Here is a 26,658-nt window from a genome sequence, read left to right as displayed (position 1 = left end):
AATTGAACTCTATTTCAGGACATACTTGGCCTCAGCCACTGTGGTATGAATTTCCAAGGGACGAAGCTGAGTATCAGAAGGTGGGTTGCGGTATGCATGTTTGTATTTATCCAACCACACTTCTTTTGAGAGGAAATTAAATTCACTTAATTTTCTCTTTTTTTTTTTTGTGGAGGCACAGCTGACCATGCTCTCTAGGTATTATATTATTTCTCATAAACCTTACCTCAAATTAATGAGGTACTTGGGCCTTTTTTATAACCATGTATTGAATATGACCCCCTGCTTTCCTCTCTCTGTAAGGAACACAGTGAACCAGCTGTAGTGAAGTTTGTACTACATGAGCAGGCAGCTCCTGTTCTTCTTAGTGTAGAAGTCGATAAATGCTCTCAGCTCCATGCTGTGACCTGAGTCATTATTCTTACATTAAAGGAAATACTATGGAAATTTATTTTATATGCCTGTTTCTGTTCATTAAAATGATAATAGTCTAATTTTTCTGATCTTTAATTCTTTTGCTGTGACTTTCCCTTTTTTAAGCCAGAGATCAGTTTTGAAATGTTCTTTCTTCACTTTGTCCTAAGCCAGAGGCTTTGGGTTTCTCATATTCAGTATAATTAAGAAAATGTGGTATTTTCTACACTTTCTACAGAAGAATATAATGCAAAATGGGAAAAGTGGTCTGTTACAATTGTGTCATGAGATCTCTGCCCTCAGTTATAGTTTTAAAATCCACACAATCCACTATGGCAGACAGGAAGCACTTAAAGTATTTGCTCAAATGAGACTATGTAGGCTCACATGTAGGGCTGTAGGAGTCATGTGAAAATACCAGAATCTTATTAAAATTATTTCTTTCCATTTCATCCCATGAAGCTGTGTTCTGTAGGCCTGTAAGTCTGCTGTTAGGAGCCCCCAAGCTTTTCCCCCAACCCTCCAATAGCGTCAGGGCCACCCCCTCTCCATCACCGTGTCCTGTCCCCTTGTCTAGCCTGCAGCCAAGGCAGTTTCGGTTTCTGTGCAGGAGATCATTCTTGTGCTGGCTGACCAGCAAGGTGTTTTCTCTTAGCCAGACTGAATGATTGAAGGCTTAATCTGTATCCTTACCTTTCCCATACTGGGCGACTTACAAGGTCTCACTGTAGCCTGCTGCTGAATTTTGTCAAACCTGTTACTGAGGGCTCACTGTTGAATTCAGTTGGTGTTGGCCAGTGGGATCCAAAGTTGCTGGAGATGGAGGTGAAGATGAAGTTAATGAAGATGAGGTGTCCCTACTGTGCTCTTACCTGAACCCTGCCCTGATTCTCCTCTTGTATGTGACAACATGATAGTGTGTAGTTGGAGTACCTCCATGTAAGTATGAATGACAGTAACATAAAGGTTTCTCAGTCTGAAAAATCTTTCAAAGATGATGAAGTCCTTTCAGGCTTTGTTGGATGCTGTTGACTGAGTATTGGAGAGAAAACCAAATCTGAGAGGGAAGTAGAACAACAACTCAGGTGTTAGATATTCTGTTTGGTAGGTGCTGGTTGACCAACGAGACAATGTGCTCACAGATCTGGACTAGCCACAGCATCTGTTGCCTTCTACATAGGAGAAAAGAGAGCGTAAGCTATATGAAAGGATGCAAGTGATAGCTGAACTGCAGCACAAGTGGTTAAAACTGTGGAGTCTGTTACTGCAGGAGACTGTGCAGGAGATATAAATAGCTAGAGACAATGGGAGCAGAGGCGTGGGAGGAAGTTGTAAATGTTATGACATAGGAGGAGAAGGTAGGGTGTCCATAGATATGGTGAGGACCTATTGGAGTGGGACTGGAGATCTCATTAGGGAACGTGAAGGAGAATCCAGGGTTTTGTGGTGGACAATAAAATGAAATTTTGCATGTGGGTCTACGAGAGATCAGCCCCTATTAGTTCTACTAGTACAGAACAATTTGTCCTTGGAAAAAAAATCTGTAGGAGTCGAACAATGTATGCAGTGACTATCCCAATGCATTTCTCCTCGGGCTGTGTATGGGCCCTACCTCACCGCCCTCAACAAGCCCTTCTGGAATTCATGGGAATTGGGATGTGCTGCGTGTGCTTGTGACTTGCTGTTTGGTGTCTTGTTCATAGCATGGGTGCAAGTATAGTTAATCCAAATCACTTCTTGAGCCGTTACTGAAGTGCAGCATATCAGCAGGCAGTGAAAATCCTGTTAGGAATCTGTCAGCAGGTGATTAAGAGATGTCAGAGGGCAGAGTAAGCTGTATCAGCACTGAGCTGGGTAGATGAAGTGTGCTGTGGTGAGCCTAATCTTGTGAAGAGCATGACCTCTGTCTTCTGTGTAAAGGTTTTCCATGATACCCCCCCTTTTTAATTGAGTTCTTAATATACATATAACCTAACCCAAACAATCTTGGCTGATGGGAGGGTCAGAAGGGTTTGATGACTTCTTGGTGGAGGGAGGGTGGAAAGGTGTGGTGAAGGGGAGATGTAAGAAATGAGCATAGAAAATGGGCTTAACATCAGCTAAAAGCACATGGGAAGAGCAGTTTATCTGCTGTTTCCCCTCCTCCTTCCTCACCTCCTCTTTCTCTGCTGGGTGGTATTCCCTCCTTGTTAGTGCATCCACCCTTCTCAGTAGGTCACGGGACCAAGTGGGGATGTTGTGGCTCATTACCCAGATCTTACCTAATTATAGCAACATGTTTTCTAAAAGATATCTTAGAATAGACAGAGATCTGCTGGCTTCCTGCTATACCTGAAAATGGCCATCTTTGGTTATTTCCTGACAAAGGGTTAATGAAGTCTGAAGGGGGACTTGGATCTTGTCATTCCTCAAGAAGAGTTTTTCAAGGAGACGCACAGCTCTTGGAAGGTGGAGAGAAAAGCTTTTGACTAGGACAGTTGTGGGCAAAAGCAGAGTTTTCCAGAGATGTAAAAAAGAGAAAATTTTCTCATGCATCAATGGAAAGATCTGTTGTATTTCAATTTATCTTTTTAATTTGAAAACAATGAAACCATTCTTCTCTGTCCCTGTCTGCAGGGTGTACGGGTGCTGCCCAAATGCTTTCAGATGTACACTTTGGAAGCTGAAGTCTGCACTTCTCCCGTGGCAGCAAAACATAGTCTCCCAAGTGTTTTTATATGGGAACAAAGACTTGATCTGAAGTAGGAGCTCAGTCCACTAGACATCACAAGCTGCTGATAGATCCCAGAGGACTTCAAGAGTTTGTTAGAGTTTGTCTGATGAAATAATGGCATTTTATAAAAGCAGCATCCAGTGTGTCCATCAAGGTTTGTGTCCTGGTTCCCTGAGGGGGCCTTTTTAGACACGTGAGTGTGTATGGTAAGATGGGAAGGAGAGCACGTCAAAAGGACTCAACGGTCACGTTCTTTGCTATATTCAGGGGGCACAAAGGGTTTCTGAGAAGTATTGATTTATGAAATATTGTAAGAAAGAGACCAAGATAAAAATCAATAGAGGTGATGTTGGTTCTGTGTGTTTTGATCCTGCTGAGCTTGGAGAATGATCCTACCATAATCTCTGAGGCATACAGTGTAAAACGTGCTCCTGATGAGCTGCTGTATATATATACATGTCTGTGTCTCTTGTTCTCTAATACCAGGCATGTGGACCCAGTCACATCTGAGCTGACGCATTGTTCTCACCAATCTCTGAGCTTAGGAGTGTGCGTCCCTTCGGCTGGCAGAGCCGGCATACGTTCAATGGTGCTCGTAGCTCAGGACAATAAGTCTAGGCTATAGCAATTTAGGGTGCAGCTTCCCTGTGCTCTGAGCTGAGGCACGTGAATCCCGGGCCTGATGAACATCTCCTTCCGTGCTCCTGCTGAGCATTTGAACTCTGGCTTTAGTCCTACTGTAATTACAGTTTATTCAATTTAGAGACAGTTATTGCATGAGCCCTCAGAACAGCCTTGTAGCACTAGAATCCCTCTGTAGAAGAGCCCATGGTCAAATTATTTCATTACCAACGTGGGTAGCTCCATCCTCATCCTTTTAGATTTCTAGACAACCTTATACCTCCTTTCCCCATATGCAATTATAAATTGGTACCATATAATTTGCCTGTCTCTTGATATAGGGCTCTGTTTATTTTAAATGCAATAATTAGAGATAACAATTGCTATAGAAAAATAAACATCTGTTCAATTAGAAGACTGAGTAATTAAGGGCAATTATTGGGTTCTATAAGTAGGATGCTCCGTAACAAAGTTCTTTCCAGTGCAGCTAAGAGCGTAAGTTGCATGTTGTAGGAGGCCAGAAATCTATGCGCTAAAAGAATTGGGAAATTAAATGGAAGCTATTAATAAGAAATTATCTAGAGCTTTCTTTCCAGATCATATTTAAGATGAAGTTTTCCTGGTTGTAATATGTAAGACTTGCATAGGGTTTAGATCCCCTTCCGACGTTCTTTGTGAGGATTAATCAGTTAATCCTTCTACAGCCCTTGCAAGGTAAGTAAGTAAGTGTTATTATCCTTATTTTATGGCTATGGAAATCGTGGTGCTCTGGGCCAAATTTTAATCCATTTTCCACTGTTGTAGATCTAAGGCAACTTCACTGCAGTCAGCAGTTAGACACTGTAACTGAACTGATTTAACCCTAATTGAAACTGCAGCGTTTGTGAATATAACTGTTGTAATATTCTTGCTCTTTATTCTCATTTTGAATATTGTCCTACGCTCCACTTGAGTTGTATTAACGCTTTTGTTTGCTTTAAGGGTTGATTTTTCTAAACTGACATCCTTGAAGGCTGGCAGATCTTGAGAATGCTAGTGTGTGTAGTTTTCAGGAATGAGCATCCATAAATATTTTTAAGATTTACAACAGCAACCTGCAGTTTTGGGGGATAAATTACATTACTTGTATATAAAGATCGTATGTACAAAGCTTATATGCAGCAACAGTGTACACACAGTAAGCTTTTTAAAAAACAGTGTACTTGAGTTTGTTCAGCCTAACATTTTTGTTCCTCCTTTGATCCAGGTAGTTTGTTACCAGTACTAGTCTGAGCCCTGAAGTAAACCACAAATGTTTGTGTCCTGCAGTGCCTAGATTAACATTTGCAGAGTATTCGTTGAATTAATTGGCAATTAGCTAACTCGAGTTAAAAGAGGAGTGATATTTCTCTCTAGATATTCCTTTAATTGCTCATCCAGTCAAAATAGATACCACTGGCCAGAGACCAGAGCTCTCCACTCAGATTTCTTAAGAAGTTTTTTGACAATGTGTTCTGAAGTGAAATGAAGAGCAAGCAATGTGTGACATACAGATGTCTTCTGAAATCAGTGGCTAGTTTCCCTACTACAGAAATTTATCAATACTTACAAATAGGGCATTGGGTTGGTTTTATTTTAAAAGAAAATGAAAGACCTCCATTTACCATTGGAAAAATCATATGTATTAAATGTAGCAAATGTACCTAATTTTTTATTCCATTTCTTGACATAGTTATTGGCCTTATGGTTAAAAATCAGGATAATGAGTTACTTGTGCTTAACATTTCTGAAAGACTGTGGGAACATTAATCATTAACAATGAGTATACCGTAAGTCCTGTATTTAAACAACAATGTTGTTTCATTATTTATTAGTCTTTCTCTCTCAAAATAATAATTTGTTTCAGATTGGTGTCTTTGGCAGATCCAAGTTTGGATATGACTGAAAAACAGTTCTCCCTTATTCCCAGAATGTGTCTTTCTCTAATGAAGAGTTGTAGTAACAGGATCATTAGTAAGGTGTTACTATCCACAGTTGTGTTCCCTCATGCTGCTATTTACGCAACTGTAAAGTGGGTATGAAATAGCACCAGCTCGGAACTCTTAGTATTTTATTCAGTCTGTGTTAAAGAAAATTGCTACACAAAATGCAAGGCAAAAGTAAATCAGCCTTTTCTGAAATCCTGTCCTTGGCTGTAAAGTCATGGAGGTGATTGCCAGTTACAATATAGGCCACAGAGATGACTTGCTGTGATCGGGGATTTATAGTGAATATATTGTCTCAGCTGGAGGGAAGCTTTTGTTTCTCCATCCCCGCAGCACATTCTTCTTGGGTAAAATAAAGGATTCCTCGCTGTACTGCTTCAGGATGAGCTGTCCAGCTGATCTAAATCTGTCCCTTGCTCATCACCTAAGCTCCTGTCCTTTTCAGAAAGGAGCTGGGTGTCTTTAAGCATCCGCAGAGTGCGAGTTTCCCAGCAGCAGAATCCGCAGGGATGGTTGTTAGTGGGTCAGTGCAGCATTAGGCTGTCGGGCCTGTGCGCTTCGCTTTGCTCTTCCTCTTTGAGCGGCATCTTTCCCTTGTGTCATCTGGGGTTCCTCGTGCTCACTGGTTTTCAAATCGTGGCTTTTAATTATAAATGAAAAGACAATGTTAGCTACACATCCTCTTGCTTTTTAGCGTGTTCATGTTTTCTTCTTTACTCCCCAACCTGAAACTGAAGGGCTGGTTCTGGTGCAGTTCAGTGGCTATGATCAAAAGCAGCCCACAGGATGTAACAGCATGTCAGTGCCCGCGAGCCCCCGGGAACCACCTATAGATGGAAATCTGAAGTGTGCCTGAAGGAGTGAGCACGTGTGACAGCTATGTGGGTGGTTGGGGGAAACTTCAAGTGCTCGATTCCCACAGCATGTTAGATTTTCTGCCAGGACAGACCGGAGTTAACTTTAACAATCAGGAAGGTTACTTGCCTGCATTTGAGGCGTTAATTACTCATGAAGCTGACAAGTTCAAACTCTATTTGTTGCCAGGCAGACTTGCTTTAAGCCAAGCCAGTGCAAAATACCTCTTAGCTGCAGCCTTGTTTGTTTTCCTTTGGAGACCACACAGGTACCTGTGCTGGCCTGAATGTATAGATAAGTAAGTACCTAACTTATTGACAGGTTTGTATTGGAGGTTTGCTATAGATTTGAGGTGCTCGTTAACAGCTGCATATACAGGAGAGGAAAAACTGGAAGATCCACAGCTTCTTCCACAACCCTGTAAACACACCTTGGACACTTGTTTCTAAGAGGATATTTCTGCCACTTTGATTTCAATAAGAGCTCAGCAGTTTACTCACATAGTTGCTTCTCATTCTCTCTAAGGGTCTGCCATTACACAGATACATAATTCATCTTGAATGGTTTGTATTTGCTGTGTCAGTAAAAGAGCTTCCTAAGCATCAGAAGCCCACAGGAGTTCAAATCCCCATGTAAGGCATCTCTGAGTAGTTATACACTAGACTGGAATTACAGGACAGAAACAGAAGTCCTGAGTACAAGCCCTTCCCGCCCAAGATCAATTAGGATTTCCTCATAGTAGCAGAAGGGCCTTATCCTATAGATGGAGTTACTAAGAGGTTTTTTTTTTGGTTGGGTTGGCATGCAAATGTCAAAAGGAAGTGGCTGGGTGGGGTGGGACAGAGGCAAGGCAGAGTGACATGTTTTATTTTTATCCTAAAATTACTTTCAGTGAATTTAGTACAGTTGAAAGTGCTGTCTTGGGCTGTTCAAAGGGTTGTCATAAAGTTCTATCTTCACAAAACAGACAGCGGTGACTGCTTTTTTTTTTTCTTGATTTTTAAAATGCGAATCAGGAGAAGAGGAAAAATGCATTAAATCGCACATGTGTTTTCTCATTCTGTCCTCTGGTATCGTGGTGTAAATCAAGAATGACTTCTTGAGATCAATGAAATTAATTTAATATAAAATCAGCATGATTCAGTATCAGTGTGATATTTGCAAGGTGTGCAGTGTCTTCTTACAGTTGATTAACTTTTTTATTGGCATAAACAAAATGGTTTAATCTTAATTTTGAGTTTCTGTGGTAGGTTAGTAGTCAGAAGGACAGAGGATGCTGTGAAGATTGCCTGTGCGGCATGGTGCTGTCCCAGAAGTTCATGGTTAAAACCCCTCTGTGACTCAATGGTAGAGTGCTTCAGGCAGGACAAAGGAAAAATAGTTTACAGATCAGCCAGGTTCAGTGGGACAGATACCTTGGTTTGGGAGCAACAACATTTGAAATTGAATCCCAAAATGTGAGATACCAGAAGCCTTTATATTTTCTTTGGAGTGAAGGACCAGTTACAGAAAGCAGTTGTTTCTCACTTTTATTGACCTCTGAGAATAATTGGTCTACAGCACGTACACAGTACAGCACCGTGCCACAGATGCTGGGAGTCTAGATACAAAGGACTGAGCTAGAGGCTCTGCTGAGATTTGGAAGTGTAACTAAGAGCAATGTACAGTGATGTAGTTGTGCTGTAAGAGTGATGTGGAGCTGTGATTTGGGCTGGAAGCAGGAAGAAAGCAATCGGTACAGATTGAAACCGTGCACACGTTCAACAAGATGGTGCCAAGTAGCCACTATCCAAACACAGAACAAAGCCAAAGAGAAGAAGCCTAAGTAAGGCTGCAGCTGCTATGAACGGTGAACATAGAGCCAGTAGTGCTATTGGTGGTAGTATAAATTTATTGAATAGACAAAATTCAGACATGAAAGTGAGGATTGGCTGGACATCACAGCATCTTCCCCCAGCTGTGCTTCTCAGCTGCTTCAGGCAGAGGACAGGCTATTGCTATACGCAGTTTCAAATGGATTTGTCAGTGCACTGAGTTCTTAATTTTTGTGACTTGTTTATGTCATGGCTGAAAGTAAGGGTGTCAGTATTTAACCAGATGAGACTGAGAAATTATGTGACTAGAAATATCCAGAGCACTTGAGCACACCATAAAAGAGATATGATTGGAAGCGAGTCGGGAGTTTATTGCTCAGCATAATCATAGAATCACAGACTGGTTCCCCCTTGGAAGGGACCTTAAAGATCACCCAGTTCCAACCCTGCTGCCATGGGCAGGGACACCTTCCACTAGCCCAGGTTGCTCAAAGCCCCGTCCAACCTGGCCTTGAACCCTTCCAGGGAGGGGGCAGCCACAGCTTCTCTGGGCAACCTGTGCCAGTGTCTCACCACCCTCACAGGGAAGAATTTCTTCCTTATATCTAAACTAAATCTACCCTCTTTCAGTTTAAAACCATTACCCCTCATCCTATCCCTACACTCCCTGATAGAGTCTCTCCCCAGCTTTCCTGTAGGCCTGGAAGTACTAGAAGGCCGCTCTAAGGTCTCCCCAGAGCCTTCTGTTCTCCAGGCTGGACCCCCCCAACTCTCTCAGCCTGTCCTCACACTCCAGGAGTGCTCCAGCTCCACACACACACACACACACCCCCCATGGCCTCCTCTGAACCCACAGGTCCGTGTCCTTATTATATTGGGGGCCCCAGAGCTGGACACAGTACTGCAGGTGGGGGTCTCAGGAGAGCAGAGTAGAGGGGGAGAGTCCCTTCCTTCGACCTGCTGGCCACACTTCTCTTGATGTAGCCCAGGATACAATTGGCTTTCTGGGCTGTGAGCACCCATTGCTGGGTCATGTTTTGCTTCTTGTCAACCAACACCCTGACGTCCTTCTCTGCAGGGCTGCTCTCAATCCACTCATCCCCCAGCCTGTATTTGTGCTTGGGATTGCCCCAACCCATGTGCAGGACCTTGCACTTGGCCTTGTTGAACTCCATGAGGTTTGCACGGTCCCGCCTGTACAGGTCCCTCTGGATGGCACATCCCTTCCCTCCAGCGTGTGACCGCACCACACAGCTTGGTGTTGTCAGTGAACTTGCTGAGGGTGCCTCGATCCCACTGTCCATGTCCCCAACAAAGATGTTAAATAGTGCCGGTCCCAACCCATGAGGAGTGGCACTCATCACTGCTCTCCACTTGGACATCGAGTGGTTGACCACAACTCTGAGTGTGACCATCCAGCCAATTCCTTATCCACCAAGTGGTCCATCCATCAATCCATGTCTCTCCAATTTAGAGACAAGGATGTCATGTGGGACAGTGTCAAAGGCTTCGCACAAGTCCAAGTAGATGACATCTGTTGCTCTTCCCTTATCCATCAACACTGTAACCTCATCGCAGAAGGCCACCGGATGTGTCAGGCATGATTTGCGTGATTTGCCCTTAGTGAAGCCATGCTGGCTGTCACCAATTACCTCCTTATTTTCTGTGTGCCCTAGCAGTTTCCAGGAGGAAAATAGCCAGTGATTAGTGGTGCCAAATTCATGATTAACTGTGTGGCAAAAAGATGGACAAGTATCTGCAGGAGATTGCTGGCATCCCTGATGAAACTTCAGTTCACTTCAGTGGGGACAGTTTGTAGTAAGGCAATAATCTATATATTCATCCTTCAATAAGAAGTGTGAAGTCCTGTGTTCATTGTTTTGCTGGACTGCAGATCTGTTGTGTTCAATTTGCAGATAAATCAACGTGTTTGGCTTTGTGGTTTGTGTCAGGGGATGGGGTCAGGATCTTAACTGCAACCCAACCTAGGAGCTGGGAGCTGAGCTAGGCTTTTCCTTGCTGTGTGATGTCATTGCTCATAAATGCTCTCCGAAGCCCAGCAGGTCTCAGTGACACTGGGGAGGTGCCATTTCTTCTTACTTCAGTTATAACTGAATTAAACTAAACGGCAATTTGGCATACTGTGTGTGGAGTGGGAAGGGATCCAGCCTATCAGGTGTTGTGCTGCATGTGCATGTTTGACAAGAGTAAAAGCTGAAGTAAACAACATCTCACTTGAATAGACCTACAAAGTACAGTTTTTCCAGATACAAATTTTCTTAACGGTTATAGAGCTAAGAGCTCAGAGGACCATAATCCTTACTTATGGGAGATATCTCAGTGTACTTTCATGGAAGTCAGCAGAGTTAGATCAAAATTTTGCAGAAGATAATGCTTCATATATGTTACTTACCTCTTTTATTTCTTGGAGTTTTGTTCCATATTTTAGTGATAGCTCAAACATCCTGATCCTGTCAGGGATATCCATATCCTTTTGCCAATATAATCATTTAACAACATTCTAAATTAAATATTTGTATACGAGGATATAGTAAATAATAACTGATAAGAAGAATTTAGAATTGTATCAGCATATGTTGATGTTCATCCATGCCACAGTGACATTCATCAGTGTTAAATTTATACAGCAGGGTAAATTAAAACAGTACAGGAAAGCATAATTAAATACTTTTTTATTATGATCATGAAAGTGTTGGAAGGAGCTAGAAAAATGTAGAGGCCATGTCTACACTGCAGACATTGACCATCTAGTTTTGTTGATTTCTGAGCTTTCATTGATGTCAGGTGTTGGCAAAAGCCCTTAGCCTAGTGCGGTTAAATTGGCAAAAGTGGACTTCTTACTGGTAGAACGCACTTTGAGTGGTGAGAGCTGGAATACAGTGCTTCAACAAAAATATAGCTTTAATGGCAGAAACTGCAGCAGCGTTAGGAATGTTGGCAGCTTCACTGCCAAATGGTCACAGTGTGGGCTGCAGGGTCTTCGTTACTCACCAGACCTTATCTGGCTGGAGGAGGGACTAGTGGAAATATATTTGCATAGAAGTTGCCAACTGCTGGGTGGCATACTAATAGCAAAAATCTCAATAGTGACTATCTCTAACCAATTCTTCCTTTCTGTTTTGCTCTGTTTCTCCTGCAGGGCTTGTGAAGTTGGGGGTTCACTGTGTCACGTGTCAGAAGGTCGCGATAAAAATTGTCAACAGAGAGAAGCTCAGCGAGTCGGTGCTAATGAAGGTAATTTTCTAATGGGAGATTTTAAAAAAAATTAAGTTCTTGGCTCTGTGTCTTCTGTTCCATTCAAAATTAATATCTTTAATTACGTATAACAAACATCCCTGTCAGTACTAGGATTATGCGGAGCATAATAACAATAATTTAGTTATGGGGGAGGCTAGGGCAGCTGAAATTTAATAGGAGTATGCCTGTGCTTTGTGAACAAAATAAACGGTCAGCTGCAGAGTTGTTGCTTCTCTGCTGGGGCAGATGTGTGTTGGGCATTTGACTTCCACTGCTGCAGCACAGCAGAACAGTTGTGGCACATTGCAGACTGAGGTGTACAGATGTCAGCGGGAAGAGATTGAAGAGAGGTTGGCGAATCTGTTTTTTGAATAGGCCTCCTGCTTGCTCTGCTGCACGGGTTTGTTATGATCTGATGCGCCAAGGTCCGTGACTGGTTAAAGCTGTTGTAATTCTGTTAACAATCCACAGAGCTGTGCCATTGGAAACCATCAAAGTGTCTGTCCTGATGGTCCCCATGACTGTAGCGTTCAGAAGAGCTTAATTCATTTCTTACCTAGCCTTGTGATATCCATCTCCTTACATGAGTGTCATTGATTGATCTTGGAAACCTAAAAATAAAATAAATATATGCATAGAGGTTTATTCATGTGATTTGGTGACTAGAAAGGCTAAATTCAGCTTGATGGGAGGGAACACAACTGCCCTGCAATCAACAGAATTCCATCAAGCTGTCACCTGCAAATGACGCTAACAGGTCTGCATGCAGCGTAGAGCACTTTATTGAGGTAACTTCCCTATAAGCACATGGAGCATATATCTTTACACTGCTGTTTCTTATTATGTACTTCTGTGTCAGCTGTTTTCCAGCACAAATAAGTATAGCAACCTTACTAGGAGCTGAAAGAAAATGGAGACTAAAGGAATATGCAGTCAGTGAAGGTTACACATACAGTGTAAGTTTATTTTTTTTTTCAGAGAAGGATTCTTGAAGTTTATATTCAATTGTGATGTGTTCAGACTTACCTTTCTGGAATTTCATTGGAGTATTCCCTCTCCCACAGTACTGTGGATTCAGTCAGTCTTCTAATATACACTTAAAGTTAGAAAGTGAAATAGGTAGGAAAACTGCAACTTTAAAGGGAGATTCAGTGGATGAATGGAATACAACGAAAGCAAACGAAGTATATAAATGGTGAAATCTGAATGAGACTCTAAACACTTTGAATATTTTCCAGAGTTACATAGTAGGAATATTTTTAAAAAACATGAGCATTTTGTTTGCTGAGAGACACTGTCTGGTATATGTATAAAAAATTTTATTTACCTTATTGATTTTCAGAGTAGGAGGCAAATCACTTAGCATGGCAAAGTGATCTCTCTGCTTTAGTTGTGTTGCATTACCTCGGCTGTAGTATGAAATCTGAGTAGTGAAACAGTGTGTTAGGCCCTTGTTTACACAGCCACATGCTGAAGTGTGCCACGTTTTCTGTAAGATAGTACAACATCCTTCTCAGGAGGAAACCACACATTGTATTGTGATTCTCATTTTCAGACATTCTTAGTGAGATTTTCTCTTTCAGGGATTCTGTTCTCTGTGCTCAGGAGGTTGGAACAACAGATGGGATTGAAGTGGTTTGCCCAGTTCTTGCATAAACTCAGTAACCAGATGTCTGTTTCAGGAATGCCCTGTGTCTGATGGTCACAGACAGGGCCTGAGACTTCTAAGTGAATTTGGAATTGACTGTACTGTTAGCCAGCTTAATCCAGCCTGGCCGAAGGGGAAGAACGCTTGTGGCTTTTGGCAGTCCCAGTGTGACCATTGTGAAGCATCCAGATGACAGCTTGCTGCGTGGAGTCAGCAACCACAGGGAAATAGCCGACAGTGAAGCCAAGTTGTGGCGGTGTGGTGGCATTCCTACTTTGCAAATCTTCCCACTAGCTTATCAGTTCCGATGACTCTCTTTGCCAGTGGGCCATGCAGAACAGTTCCTGGAGCCAAATGATTCAAGACCACAGCTACTCTCCCAAGCCAGTCCCAGATTGATGGATTTTGCTTTAATCCATTCTTGGACAGAAAAACTGGATCTGACAAATACGCACACCTGCCGCATGAAGCTGTAACACTGCAGTGCTGTGGCCATTTATCCTAGAGCATAAGGAAGAAGTCTGCTTGCGGTCCTTTCAACATCTAAAATGACAGGCACAAGCATATACAGCAGGCTGCTTTCTCTGCCATCGTTATTCTATTTTGACTTGCTTTCATTTCTCCAGTGTTTTTGCCGTGTTTTATTCTGTACGCTCAGGGAACTGTCCCTTCTTTCTGCAGCTGCTCTTCATCTGAGCTGTGCAGAATTGAGAGGCATTTGGTAAAGTGCTTTCTAATCATAACGTCGTAGTATCGATATTTCTGGAGAGAAGAATTTGGAATTTAAGCAGCTGGTCTCAATTAGCAGAACTGCTGCTATGGAGATGATGCACAGGCAGGCACGACGCAGCACAAGCTGCAGTAAATGTATTATCCAAGCACTTGCTGCCCTGTCAAAGGACAGGGCTGCTCAATGCACACACGAGCCTTTTGCTTTGTCATGCCCTTACTCGCTGAACACAGGCTGGGGAGCAGTGTTCCTTTCCCAGCTCCAGCTTGGGCCTGTTTGGGAGCCTGGTTTTGGGGCAAAGCTACAAATGCAATTTCACAGATGAGAACAGAAGGGCTGGTTCTGTTCTCGCTCCTGCTTTCACACAACTGGAAAAAGCTTCAGCTGGGTTTCTTCAACCACATGGTGGTAACCCCCACTGATGTGGAGACCTGCCTCCCGCAGTACCTCTAGCTTGCTCTAGCACAAATTGGCAGAAAGATTTCAGAAGGGAGTGCGTTATAGGGGGAGCATCTTGAGACTGAGTTCATTAATTTCCCTGAATTACTTCTGGATCACTGAGAGGGAAATTAGGCCCAGAATGCAAGAGCTGAATGTGTTTGTAAAGCAGTAAGCTTTCCCAAACAGGCAAGTTCACTAGTGATGGTTGCATTTTCAGTACTAGCAGAAGCGTTTGGAGTTTATAACTTCAGAATATAAAGGTTAAAGCAAATCTTTCCTCTGATGTGGCAAAATCTAGTTTGGAAACGTTGAGGTGCATCATGAGACATACTCAGAGGAGTTCTTTCTGCTTTACTGCCTCAGCAGTTCTCTTCCACTCCTTCCTTCCAAAGAATAAACAACAACAAAAAGCCTACTCTTTTGGTGATCCATCAGATGAAATACTCTTTGGACAGACAGTGGTAGTAGAAGCAATGGGAGCATAAAGTGAGAAGAGCAAGAAGGGGACAGCTGGCCTTGGACTAATTATTTGAACACGCAGGCATCCTGAGAAAGCCACAGATGTCCCAGGCTTGATGACTGGAGCCCAGAGCTCCATATGTGTGCTTTGTGTGTACGTGCCTTTTGTTTCTTCTGACTGAGTCCTCCAGTGCTGGCCTTGAAGCGAGGCAGGTATTTCTGGGGTGGGGGATGGGAAGAGGCACAGTCCCTTCCACGTTTCTCTTGTAGAGCTCAAGTGAAACATGGTTGGTTGGTTTAATGCCTTGTGGTGCTAATAACCTCTGCTTCCGAAAAATTCTGCAAAGGTGTAGAGTGTGTTCTTAAGCAGGGAGGATCACGCAGCAATCACTGTCAGAGATGACTGATTGCCTGAAATAATTGAGTGGAGGGATGGGTAGCAGGACCGCGTGTCAGCCTCTTGGAACTGCCAGGATAATTCATGAAAGCATACTTGTAAATAGGCACTGCTTTGCATGGCCTTTTTGTCATCTCTTGCTTCTTGCTGAGCTTCTATTTCAATAGCTACTTATTTTGTTACTGTCTTGTCCTACTTTGAGTCTTTCCTTCCATCTCCATTTTCTTTCAGTTGTTATTTTGCCTCTTTTTAACCCCTTTCATTCTTCTTTTCTCCCCCATTCTGCGATTTCTTCCTTTTTTCCTCTGTCTTTTCCCTTTTGCTACAGCAAGTCATGTAATAACCGTCATTGTTTTGTTGCAAAAACTGCTGAAATGCAGCATGTCTGGTTGAGGTGCCCGTGCTTTGAGGAAAAAGTTTAGAAACTTGTCACAATTCAGAAAGTATCTGAGAGAGTAAGTAAACTCATGTTTTGTGGGAGACTCAAGGTACTCAGTCTACCTAGTTTATTAAAGAGAAGGTTAAGACATAACTTAATCATGGGCTGTAAAAACTGATAAGAAGGATAGGCATTTGATAATAGAGGATATCGCAGTCTTGGGCGCAAAAAAGCTTATTGGAAACTAATAGTTGTAAACTGTAGGTAAACAGATTAAATGTAGAAACACTAGACCTGTTTGACCACTGGATGAAGTTACTAATTGGAACCAACCACCCAAAGCTCTGGGGAGATTTTCCCCTGAAAGACTATTAAACTTCATCTTAAACTGCTGTGTGTTTTTTCTAAAACCTAGACCCTGGTTCAGCATCAGCTGCTGGACTCACAGCAGGAGGTAGTTGAAGATGGTCTCCTGATCCGTGCTGTGCATTAGCTCTGGCTAGATTAACGCAGCAGCCTCTCCGGCTTTAACATCCATGGAGCTGTGGATTTCTAATCACACACTTGGAATCTGTAAAAAGTCACTTATCTCTGTCTGGAGCACAAAGAGAGGTGCTCGTACAAGGTATCTGCAGAAGCAGAAATTTAGGCTCCCCCAACTGACGTTAAAGAAGGGAATACTTGAGAGCAGCATCTTTGCTTTGGAATACCTCTTTTTCAGACTTTTCAAGCAAAAGACTGATACTGGCTGACCTAGCTGTCCTCAGCTGCTGACTGGAGGCCTGGTCTACAGAAATCATTACCAGAATATCAAAACTGTGTCAGGGTGAAGCAAAATCTGAGACAGAGACAGAAACAGACTGAATAGTGTAACTTGGTTCAAATTCAGCTTTGATCATAACAAGGGCAGTTTCCCTGATGTTAGCAAAGCCAAACTCACCAACACAAAACCTGAATTTCACCAAATTAGAATTTTTTCTTACTGTATTCAGTAGTAGCTTACTTGATTTGCAGGTGCAGTATTTGTGAGTTTTACTATTGATTGCAATGGAAATGGTGTTAAGCTCGTGCTGAATCCTGCTGTATACCCCTACCATTGGGTACAAATGAACAAAGAAATGAGACCGTATGATTTCACCAGGGAAGTGTGTTTAGATTAATCTAGGATACTGGCACACAAGATTTTGGGGATGGTCATATTAAAAATAGCAAATAGGAGGGAAAGTATTCCCATTTATTAAACAGAAGTCCCAAAGAAAAGTTTTTAAAGCATTCATCAAATTTTCCAGGACTCCCTGATTAAGAAACACTGTGCTGACTTGCTGATATGCATCTATTATTCTTCTGATAGATTGGCATATTGCTGCAAGAGGAGAATAACCCAGAGGACCTTGTATTCATGTCAAAAAAAAGATGAAAGGATAAAGGAAATTAAATCTCCCCAAAACATGTACATACTTTCTGGTACTCGTATTTTTACTTGCTGTTGAACATGGAGGTTGTGATGTACAAATGAGCATGGTCACACTTACATGAATTGTCCTTTGCACGTTTGCTGCATGTGCTTGTTAAAAACACACTCTCACCCTCATTGTGGTTTATCTTTAACCTGGAGAATTACCACACACTTGTCTGCTTTTAGCACTGGAAGAGAGCAGATTAAAAGTGTGTGCGTGTCTGTGTGTATGTTTGACAGTGCGTAGGTGGTGAACAAGCTGCAGGAATGATTGGCACTCATCAAAGAACATGAGTGCACAAACACACACTCGCCCCCCCGCCTTTGTGACCCTAGTTCGTATTCCAGTAGCAACCCAGTTAGCACAGCACAGCTTCATGTCTGCGAGTCTCTCTTCTGAGTTCAAAGAGATAAAAAAGCACCTTGCAATATGAAAAACACGGGGAAAATAAAAGGGGCTTTTTTTTTCCCTGGCTCCCTTCTGCTATAGGGAGTTAGGGAGTAGGGATCTGTTACTGAATGTATAATGCGGAGTGTTTTGTCTTAAACTGGAGCTGGTGGGGAGCATTGAAAGCCTGTTCGCTTGTCATCTGTTTGAGCAGTTAAAGAAGTTGGGTAATTGTGTTTTCCTTCAGAGAAGAATCACTCTCCGCCTCCATCTTCCACCACACCCACAAGGAACACAGTTTGAGGTATTCTTAAGAAAGGAAATTAAACAGGAATTATGAGCACATGATGTACCTGTCAGAGGAATAAACCTGTCAAGTGTGCACCGTGCCTTTTGCTTTCTAAAGTTAGTATGATCAGTTGAGGCATTTGGGCAAGCTATAAAAATAATTGGCCCTACTTTTTCCACCCTACTTTCAATTCCGCAGACTTGTATTACAGCAGTCTGGCTCAAACCTCTGTTGTACCAAACACAGCCCTGTGTGTGCAAACACACAGACACAGACAGTCTACCATCCTCATGTGCTGCCTTGGTCACACAGCAATAAATGTCCCTCATGAGCCCCAGCTAGAGCTAGCTGAAGGCAAGGAATGCTTTTTCCACTCATTTCGCTTGATCACAACTGTAATGCCTGGACAGGGAAATAACTGCTCCCAGAGATGAGATGTCTAAATGTGCTCTGCCATTCAGTCCTCATCCACCTGTGAAGCTGCTGTCAATAATTAGCCTGTAAAAACCCTTTCTGTTCAGCTTTCTCTTTAACTGTTTCCACTGTAATTGCACCATGCTTGCACTTGAGGTAAGACAGACCATAGTTTGGCTTCACGTTGCTTTCTCTTCTGAAGCTTCTGGGGATTCTTCTCTTCCTTTGCCAAAGCTTAGTTTTATCAAAATATGCTGATTCACTAAAATTTTTTCTCTGAAATAACTTTGGCTCAGTGAACTCCCAATATATCAAAGACTAGATTTCTTTTGAACTCTCTCTGGATTCGTAGCAGGCTGGAAGGGAGAGTCCTGCTTGCCATCTCCAAAGCAGAGACCCTGGAAGTCCTGCCTCTGCAGGGATTCCCACTGCCTCTGAGCCCTGGGTTACCAAGCCAAGATGTAGGAAGTCTTGAGACAGGTTCCAAGAGCCCACAGCTGTGGGGCAGACCCAGTGTCCCCAGCTAGAGAGATGTGACCTTACAAAGTATTGCTACACAGGGGAGTGGCAAAAAGCACTGGGATCCTCTGCTGTTGTCGGGCTTGGTGCTCAGTTTCCTGGGAAGGACAACCAGTAAGAGTTGTCCTGAAAAGCAAGGGGAACCCCCGGTGAAGGTCAGCTTCCAGGGTCAGTCTTGTATTGGGGTGTGGAGTGTAAAAATCTTGGGACTGGCATCCACAGCTTGTAACCCCTGGTCATATCCCACAGTACTTCCAGAATTTCTGGCTGGCTGGACACCCAATTGGTCTGGGAACCTGAAGCTTTGCGTGTGGCCTCTGTTGCAGAGCCACCTGGAGCTGTAGTCTCTGTTAACTCCAGATGTGAACCATGGGTCTGGCGAGATTGTTTTATTCAATCTGGACCTGCAGGCTCTTTGGTGCGTTCAAAACTTGATTCCTTTTTTTTTTTTCCTGACTCACTGATGAAAAATGCTAAACAGCATTGCATTTTAATCTGACTTAAGCTAAAACCTCTTTTAATTGACTTTTTCTACCAGCACTTCAACCATCTCAGTTCTGTGGTTAATTAATCAGTCTGAAGAGGTGCAGGATGAAATCTACCCCAGTCTGCAGAGAGCAGAGGATGCCACAGGAGAGTGAGTTCTGTCTGAGCTGTAGGTAGAATTGGCCACATGTATAGATGGGAAATTCATTTTAGATTATGGATAAAATCACTTCCCAAATCTTTTAAGCAAAAAAGGAGTTGGGGGGGGGATATTTTCTGACCTGAACTACAGAGAGATTTTTAAGTTATACAGCTTCTTATAAAAAATAATTTTCCTTCCTCATGCAATTTCTTCCTGGACTGAGAGCAAAACTCAGAGTGAAACTCAGGTGGAGACAGCAGCATGAATGCAGCATTGACTGAACCATTTGAAACCCGTGTCTATAAGCACCAGAGCAACAGCATAGAAGTTTAAAAATCATTCCTCACCCCACCATGCATGCTGGAATTGAATGAGTATGTGTTGTGCCAGGATGTATTCTGGGTTTTTTAGAGACTGTTATGTCCTGTTTTCATGATTCTGTCATGCCAGTGTTTGCTCAGTGTCACTGCTAAAGCTTGTAAACAGTTTAGGAGGAGGAAGATGCTGGGATCTCAGCACTGTGACACAGCGTGTGCTTTGCAGGGTGATTTCGTTAAGGACCGAGGGTAACTTGGCAAGTGTGGCTTAGGTTATTGTATGTTTTCTTTTTTATGTTAAACTCTTTTTTTCTGGGTTGCAGATGAAAAGACTTCTGACTCCATTTTATATTGGTTTGTATTTCACATTCCAGAATCTTGTCCGGAAACCTTTTAATTCTTTTTTCTTTGCTCCTGGAAGGAGAACCAGCATTACATCAGAAGAGCTCTAGCAGTAATGGGATCCTTAAGTAGATTGACTGAGACCAGAATTGTCTCAGGTATTTGACCCTGCATCTATCATCTAGAATAAGCACCATAAACATCAATATACTGATCCATCCCAATTAAGGGATGTAGACCATCCCTGTATATAGCAGGCAAGCCATTTGAGCCAAGACTTTGTTCAATTATCTTAAAATTTAGCTGAAACAACTGGGTGGTTCCTTGTACACCAGCACTACGTTCCTGTTAAGAAGCATTTCTTAGCCCTGTACAGCTTATGAGTTTCCCAGCAAAATGTGTCACCTAATGGATATTTAACTAGTACAACTGAGAGCCAAGGACTGGCACTGCACTGTCAGGAGATGCAAGCTCTTTTTGTTTGTTTTGCATTCTTCTATCCAGCATGAACATTTTGCTGATCATTTGTTAAGTGTAAACCAGGCCTCACTTGGTTTATCCCTGCAGTTCGTGCTATTAAGTAGTTGGCACAAATTTAGGAAAAATCTGGGAAGGCTCAGTCCCAGTGCAATTAACTGTTAGTTCCAGAGCTGTCAGATGGAGCTGGATACAATATGGCATGGTTTGCTTTGCTGCTGTTAGAGCATGTTGATCTCTCTAGCGGTAAGTTTTTAGGTATTTGGGCATTTCCTCTTTACCAGGTGCTATCTTTGAACTCGCTGCCTTGTCTCCTGCCATCCTGAGATGTCAAATCCATGGTTAGTATATATTTAATATGCTGATCTGTTCATGAAAGGCACTCCCATAGCAATAAACCATTGTTTGTATTCCCCTGCTGTCCTGCCGGGGCTGCACACACCACACATAGAGGAGACTCCAGAGTTTTAGTTCAAAATGTTTCTTGTCCAACTCCAAGAGAATCTTCCAGGTGTGCTAATACTAAGAGAGCTCAAGCCCATGCTCTAGTGGTCCAGCTACCACACAGTGACAAAATTACAGTCATGGCATGGTTGATTTTGTTCCGATGTGGGAGAAGCAATCGCTGCTTTGTTAGAACACCTGGTATTCTTGAACCTTGCGGTGTAATACAATATGGTATGCTCTGCAGCTGCATGGGGAGGCAGCAGCAATGGCTTTGTGCTGTGAGGGGTAATGGAGATGTTACCTTAATTCTCCACAAACCATAGGGAAGAAGAGATTGAGTTTAATCTTGAACTTCTGCATCTGTTGTAGTCTCTCAGCATGTAACAATTGCTCAGTGACATCTCTGTTATGTTATCATGCATTGCCCCTGGTGGAAATAGCAACTTGGGAAAGTAGCAAGAAATTCTGGGGTGCAGGCTGGCTTTTTCAAGCGTTCTCACTGAAATCTCAGGCAACCAAAATCATTGTCCTTTCTGGAAATTTGGGTCTGATGCTCCAGATTATGCTAAAATTAACACATTCAAAGTCTTGTTTTAGAACGTTTTGGTAAGGCAGGAATAAACAGCTATCAGCACTCAAGAAGAAGGATCTGGCCTAAGAAACATGAATATTTGTTCCTGTTCCGGGCATATACCATAGGCAGAAACAATCTTCTATCGCATGCAGCTCTTACAAGAAGCACCTCCCTTTCTGTACATTCAGTAGGAAAGTGGTGAGGCAATGTCACTGGTGCAGTGTGTAACACAACAGACTGTAGCTCTAGTTTTTTCTACTTTTAGATTTCCTGTTGCTCCAGGAGACAGAAACATTCTTTATCATCTGTATCTCTCAGGTGCAGGCCTAACTACAGGAAATAAATAGTAGCAACATGTATAAAAAAAGTCAGCAACACTTAGTTTCATCTCAAGTCTGTTCATAAGGAATACTCCTGTCTTTTAAAGGGTTATGTATTTTAGTTTATACCTCCAGTTCCTAATAGCTTGTTGTACCCTTCTGTACAGCTCTATATAACTAAGTAACCAAGAATAGAACTAAAATGAAGAGAAGTCACCAGAATATGCAAAAACTGTCACAACAAATGTACCAGGAGATGGGGATTATGTTACTAGTTTTCTCCATTGTACCTGAAGCAGATTTTCAACAGTTGTGATACACCATATAGGTGTCCTTTAAGAATTGCTAATAGATTACATTTTACAGTGTTCTGGAAGTCCGGTCACAGGCTGTCAGAAATTTCTCACAATGAAATCTTGTGATAGACTAGAATTTACTACTGCTCCGTGGGCAAAAATCTGGTGTGCATGTCTAGGTTCGGGTGTGTGGAGATGGTCCAGCAGAAGGAACTTGCTGTCAATCAACTCAGAATAATTTCCCCCAGCTGTGAAATATTTTATGCTAAAGTTATTTTTTTGAGATTTTTCTTCTTATATTTCCTTCCTAATACCCTGAAATAAATCCCCTTAGTCTAATGTTCTTATCGCTCTTCTTTGATGAATTTCCTCTCTTCACTCCTGCTCCCTCAGCTGTCCCTGAATTTCCTTCCTAAATCCCTTCTGTCCTTTGCTAACCTCCTGTTGTCCCTCACTGTCCACTGCAGCACTTTCAAAACAGAAAGGAAAGATGCACACAGTAAGAGAGTGCATGTTATCCTCTAGGTATTACAGATTCGTTTTATCCTCATTTCCACCTCTTAAATCAATCCCTGATTTATCAAATCCAGAAAATAATAACATTTACTTAAGAACAAATGGGTAAGATCATTGGACACAGGACAGAGTGGCACACAGCTATTCTCACAGTTATCTGGGGTCGTGTTTTCACTTCTTTTTCATGTAGGGGTGTAAGTAGCAGCCACAGAGGAGCTTGGATTAGGGAGTAGTCTTGTGGAGATACCTAAGAGTACCAAACCCCTTCTGGGCAGCAGCGCATTGCAAATTGTAGATTTGATTGCTGTATCATACCAGAATATCCACATTATAAGAGAGGGGGCATCTGGGCCCCATCCAGTAGCCTAGCAAAATAAAAAGATGTATTTCACAGGGACTGACGTGGTAGTCCAACAACAGGTAGAAACGTATCCAAGTACTGCCTATAACAGTAAAAACCCCTCAGAGATCTGTTAACCTCAAAGCCTTCATTTTTGAGAGAAAAGGTGCCCTTGCCCTCCTGCATGGCTGAGCAAGGCCAACAGTGGTGAGAACACTTTGAGTTAAAAGCAGTGCTGGAAACTGCTTTGCTTAGTATTGAGGAGAGAGCAGTGCCAATTACCAGCGACTGAGCACCTAGTGCCTGCTCAGTGCTGGGTAACAGCACTTGCTGCTGCCGTACCAAGAGGACATGCAACCTGTCACCCATTTTTTGGTAGATACCAGTGATTCAGTGTCTCTCGGCATCTGCTTGGCTGCAGATGCATCACAATACCAATTGAACCAGCCTTCAGACTCTCAGATGTCAAGACTGGAGCTGATGACGTACTGCTTGAGGAAGACAGGAGGCATCAAGGGTAAAGAAATCGAAGATAGCCAGATTGTTACAGGGTACAGGAGTGAGATGTTGGACAGATGTGTAGAATCATAGAAGTAAGGGTTGGAAGGGACCTCCGAGGGTTTACATAGCCCATCCTCCCACTCAAACAGGGACTGCTGTTGACACGGGACAGCCATGGTTTTGTCTAGCTTGGTTTTGAAAACCTTAAGGGACTGAGGTTCATCAGCCTCTCTGGACAGCCTGTTCCAGTGCTGCATTACACTCCTGGTGATTTAACTCATCCCTAATGTCTAATCTGAAGCCCAGTGCAGGTATGAGGAGAGAGATTGGCCAGCTATCATGGCTGTTGCATTCAGTAATGAATAAACTTGTGTCAGTCATCAAATAAAGACTCAGAACAATTTAAAAAAATCTATAGAAGGTGGAAGAAAAACTTAATGCCTCAGAGAAGTGCAGAGACAGTACTGAATACTGCAGCCTCACGGTAGGAACAAACAATCAGTGAAATTAAGAGCCATGTCAGGAAAATTTAGGATGAAAAGGGGCAGCAGAAAAAAATTTGATGAGTAAAACTGAGAATCAACGGACTAGCATACAAAGAATGGGGGTCTCGGCAGGTGAAAATAAACATTACAGCAGTAGCATGAAGAGGGTTTAGGGCTCTGGTTCAAAGGCTGCTTTACGGAGGGGACTCGAGGCTTAAGCAGCCTAAAGGAACCCATGGTAACGATCACATCTCGTTTGTGGTTTGAATACCAACAAGAGAGCGACCACATTAGCAGGCAAAGGAGGAACGCTTTCTTAGAGCCTGCCTGGAGCCTCGAGAGGAGATCTCAGCGATCTGCAGGAGAGAGCACTAGAAGTGGGATCATAAATGCACTGGACTGAAATAAAGGACATGATTACTGAATTTCTGTGATTTAAGTGTTAGATATAAATCAAATTTTAAATTTAGATAAAGTTCTGTAACTGTAGTTTGAGGAAGAACTAGCAGACGATAGATGAAATAGTGAACATGTTGACATACCTTCATTGCACTTCTAAAGAGGTCTTAGCTATTTCTGCCTCTTTCATTTCTCTCTCTCTCAAATTGCTGGTTCTCACAGAGGCTTGACCTCCATCCTCTGATACCTCTCCAGCTCTCCCTTTCATTACAGTATCTATTTCTCTTCTGCTTGTTTTCCAGGTGCAGATTCGTTAGAAATGCTTGGTTTCTCTCCCATTATTTTTACACATCTTTTGAACAGCAATATCATTTGTATCAACCTTAATTTCTTCCTCCCCGTTGCTCTAACTGTCTGTTACTACTGCAAATATATTTTTTTTTCTCCTGTTTTGATTCTGGGTCCTCTCTGTACCTCTCTTTAGACTACCCCACAGCCGTCCTTCCTTACAGCTACTATCGTTATAACCCCTCTGGTAGTTCTGTATCCTCAGACCTCAGTTCAGCCTTTAGCTGTGGGCTACTAATACCCATAAGCCTTAAGAGCTGTTCACTTACCTTTTTTTCAGAAGCTTATGGAACTTAAGCAAAACTAGGGTCTATTTTGTGTGCATTCTTAGCCTGAAATAAGATGCCACAAATCCTGCCGTCATGTCTGATGGTCTGACACCAGCTCTGTGACCCTCAGTATGACTGAATACAGAATTTAATACAGCCTGATTTAAAGAAAATGCCGTTAGTAGCCAGTCAGAATGATCAGCTCCTTTATTTGCATATGCAGATATGAATTTTTAAAGTTATGTTTCAACAAGTGTATATCAACAGTTTAAGCTTTATTCTTATGATCAGGACTACAAACACCTAGACTTGCAACAGACAATGTAACAAGAGAAGTGAGAGATCTGAGCAGAATTGAAGAATTCAAGGCCTGGCAAAAAGATTACATCTTGATAGATTTAATGTAATATAGATGTTTACATATCCGAAGCTTAAAGCCTGTACTTCAACCCTATAGAAATTAAGAATGTGTTTCAGGGTTTTATGGGCCAGACATATTCCTGAGATATGTTCTAATGAATTAGGTTTGGTTATGAGATTCAGGAAGCTAATGGTGCCGTAGTTGAAAGATCAAGGTTGCTCCCATATGCATCAGAATGTATTGATGCTGGGTAGGAATTTTTTAATTGATTTAGTAGACAATATAGAACAGGTATTTGTTGCTTGGTGAGTAAGTGTCATATGACATAGTTCTGCTAGCCATCATGGAAATAACTTTCTTTCATTTTCAAGCAAGACTTTTGTGGCTCAAAATGTGTATAAATCATACTGGCCTAAGCTCAGAATTATCATAAGAGGATTCTACTCCTGTTGGATTCAGCAGAACTGCAGCTATTTTCTACAGGTCTGAATTTGGCCCTGAAGTTTTATTTATACTGTGTCATCCCTCAGATAAAGCTCAGAGGCTTCCTGATCCCTTGCTATGAGAAGTAATTTTTACTCACCCATGGGCATTTTTGCTCCACCCATTGTGTGCATTTTCCAAGCCATAACCTCCTCCTCCTCAAGCATATGATTTGTTTTTTGTTTGTTTTATTTTTAAGTGATTTCCCAGGGATGGGGGGCGATTTCTGTGCATGCAGAACAACTGTTAAACTGAATCCTCATTATAGTAACATGAAGTGGCTGGTTTAAACTGCTGACCACCCATCTGAGTCATTATGCTAAATGTTCTTTGCTTCTGGGCACCTCCCTCTCAGTGCATGCCACAGTGATGTTAGAAAAAACACAGAGGTTTCTGTGGGATCTTGACGTCTCACCCGAAGCACCAAAGGACATGGACTGCATGAGTTTGTAAGTTAGTCTCTTCCCGTAGACTTGAATTCACTCAGTAGGTCTGCTGGTACAGCGCAGTCACAAAAATACATAGATCAGAAAACCAGAGTAGAACTGGAATAAGTTTTAATCACGTTGTTTGCATATGTGTATGTATACTATAGAAATGATACCTTTGAAAAAGCAGTATACAGGCAACGTGGACAGTACTTTGACTCCCAAAATACACAGCAGTGTAAAATACAGCCAGCATGTTATACCTGATGCTATCTATGTAGCTTCAGTTCCTGGGGAGGACGTGTGGCTGCCTCATGAAAAGCAAACTTTGGAGGCAGCAAAGATCACATTATTTTACCAGAGGGGCT

General features: G+C 42.4%; 1 protein-coding gene across 13 annotated transcripts in view; it reads left to right on the top strand.

Moving 5' to 3' along the window:
• BRSK2 (BR serine/threonine kinase 2) overlaps positions 1-26,658 on the top strand; it is a 319,001-nt gene that overhangs the window by 146,741 nt on the left and 145,602 nt on the right. For all 13 annotated transcript variants that reach the window (XM_074884784.1, XM_074884775.1, XM_074884782.1 and 10 more), the window contains one exon: positions 11,542-11,636. In XM_074884784.1, coding sequence (XP_074740885.1) covers positions 11,542-11,636 — 95 coding nt within the window. The remainder of the gene's footprint in view (positions 1-11,541; positions 11,637-26,658) is intronic.

The sequence above is a fragment of the Strix uralensis genome, chromosome 15 (assembly GCF_047716275.1).
Source record: "Strix uralensis isolate ZFMK-TIS-50842 chromosome 15, bStrUra1, whole genome shotgun sequence".
NCBI lineage: Eukaryota > Metazoa > Chordata > Aves > Strigiformes > Strigidae > Strix > Strix uralensis.
Note: the sequence above shows the minus strand (reverse complement) of the source record. Positions and strands in the feature narration are given on the sequence as shown.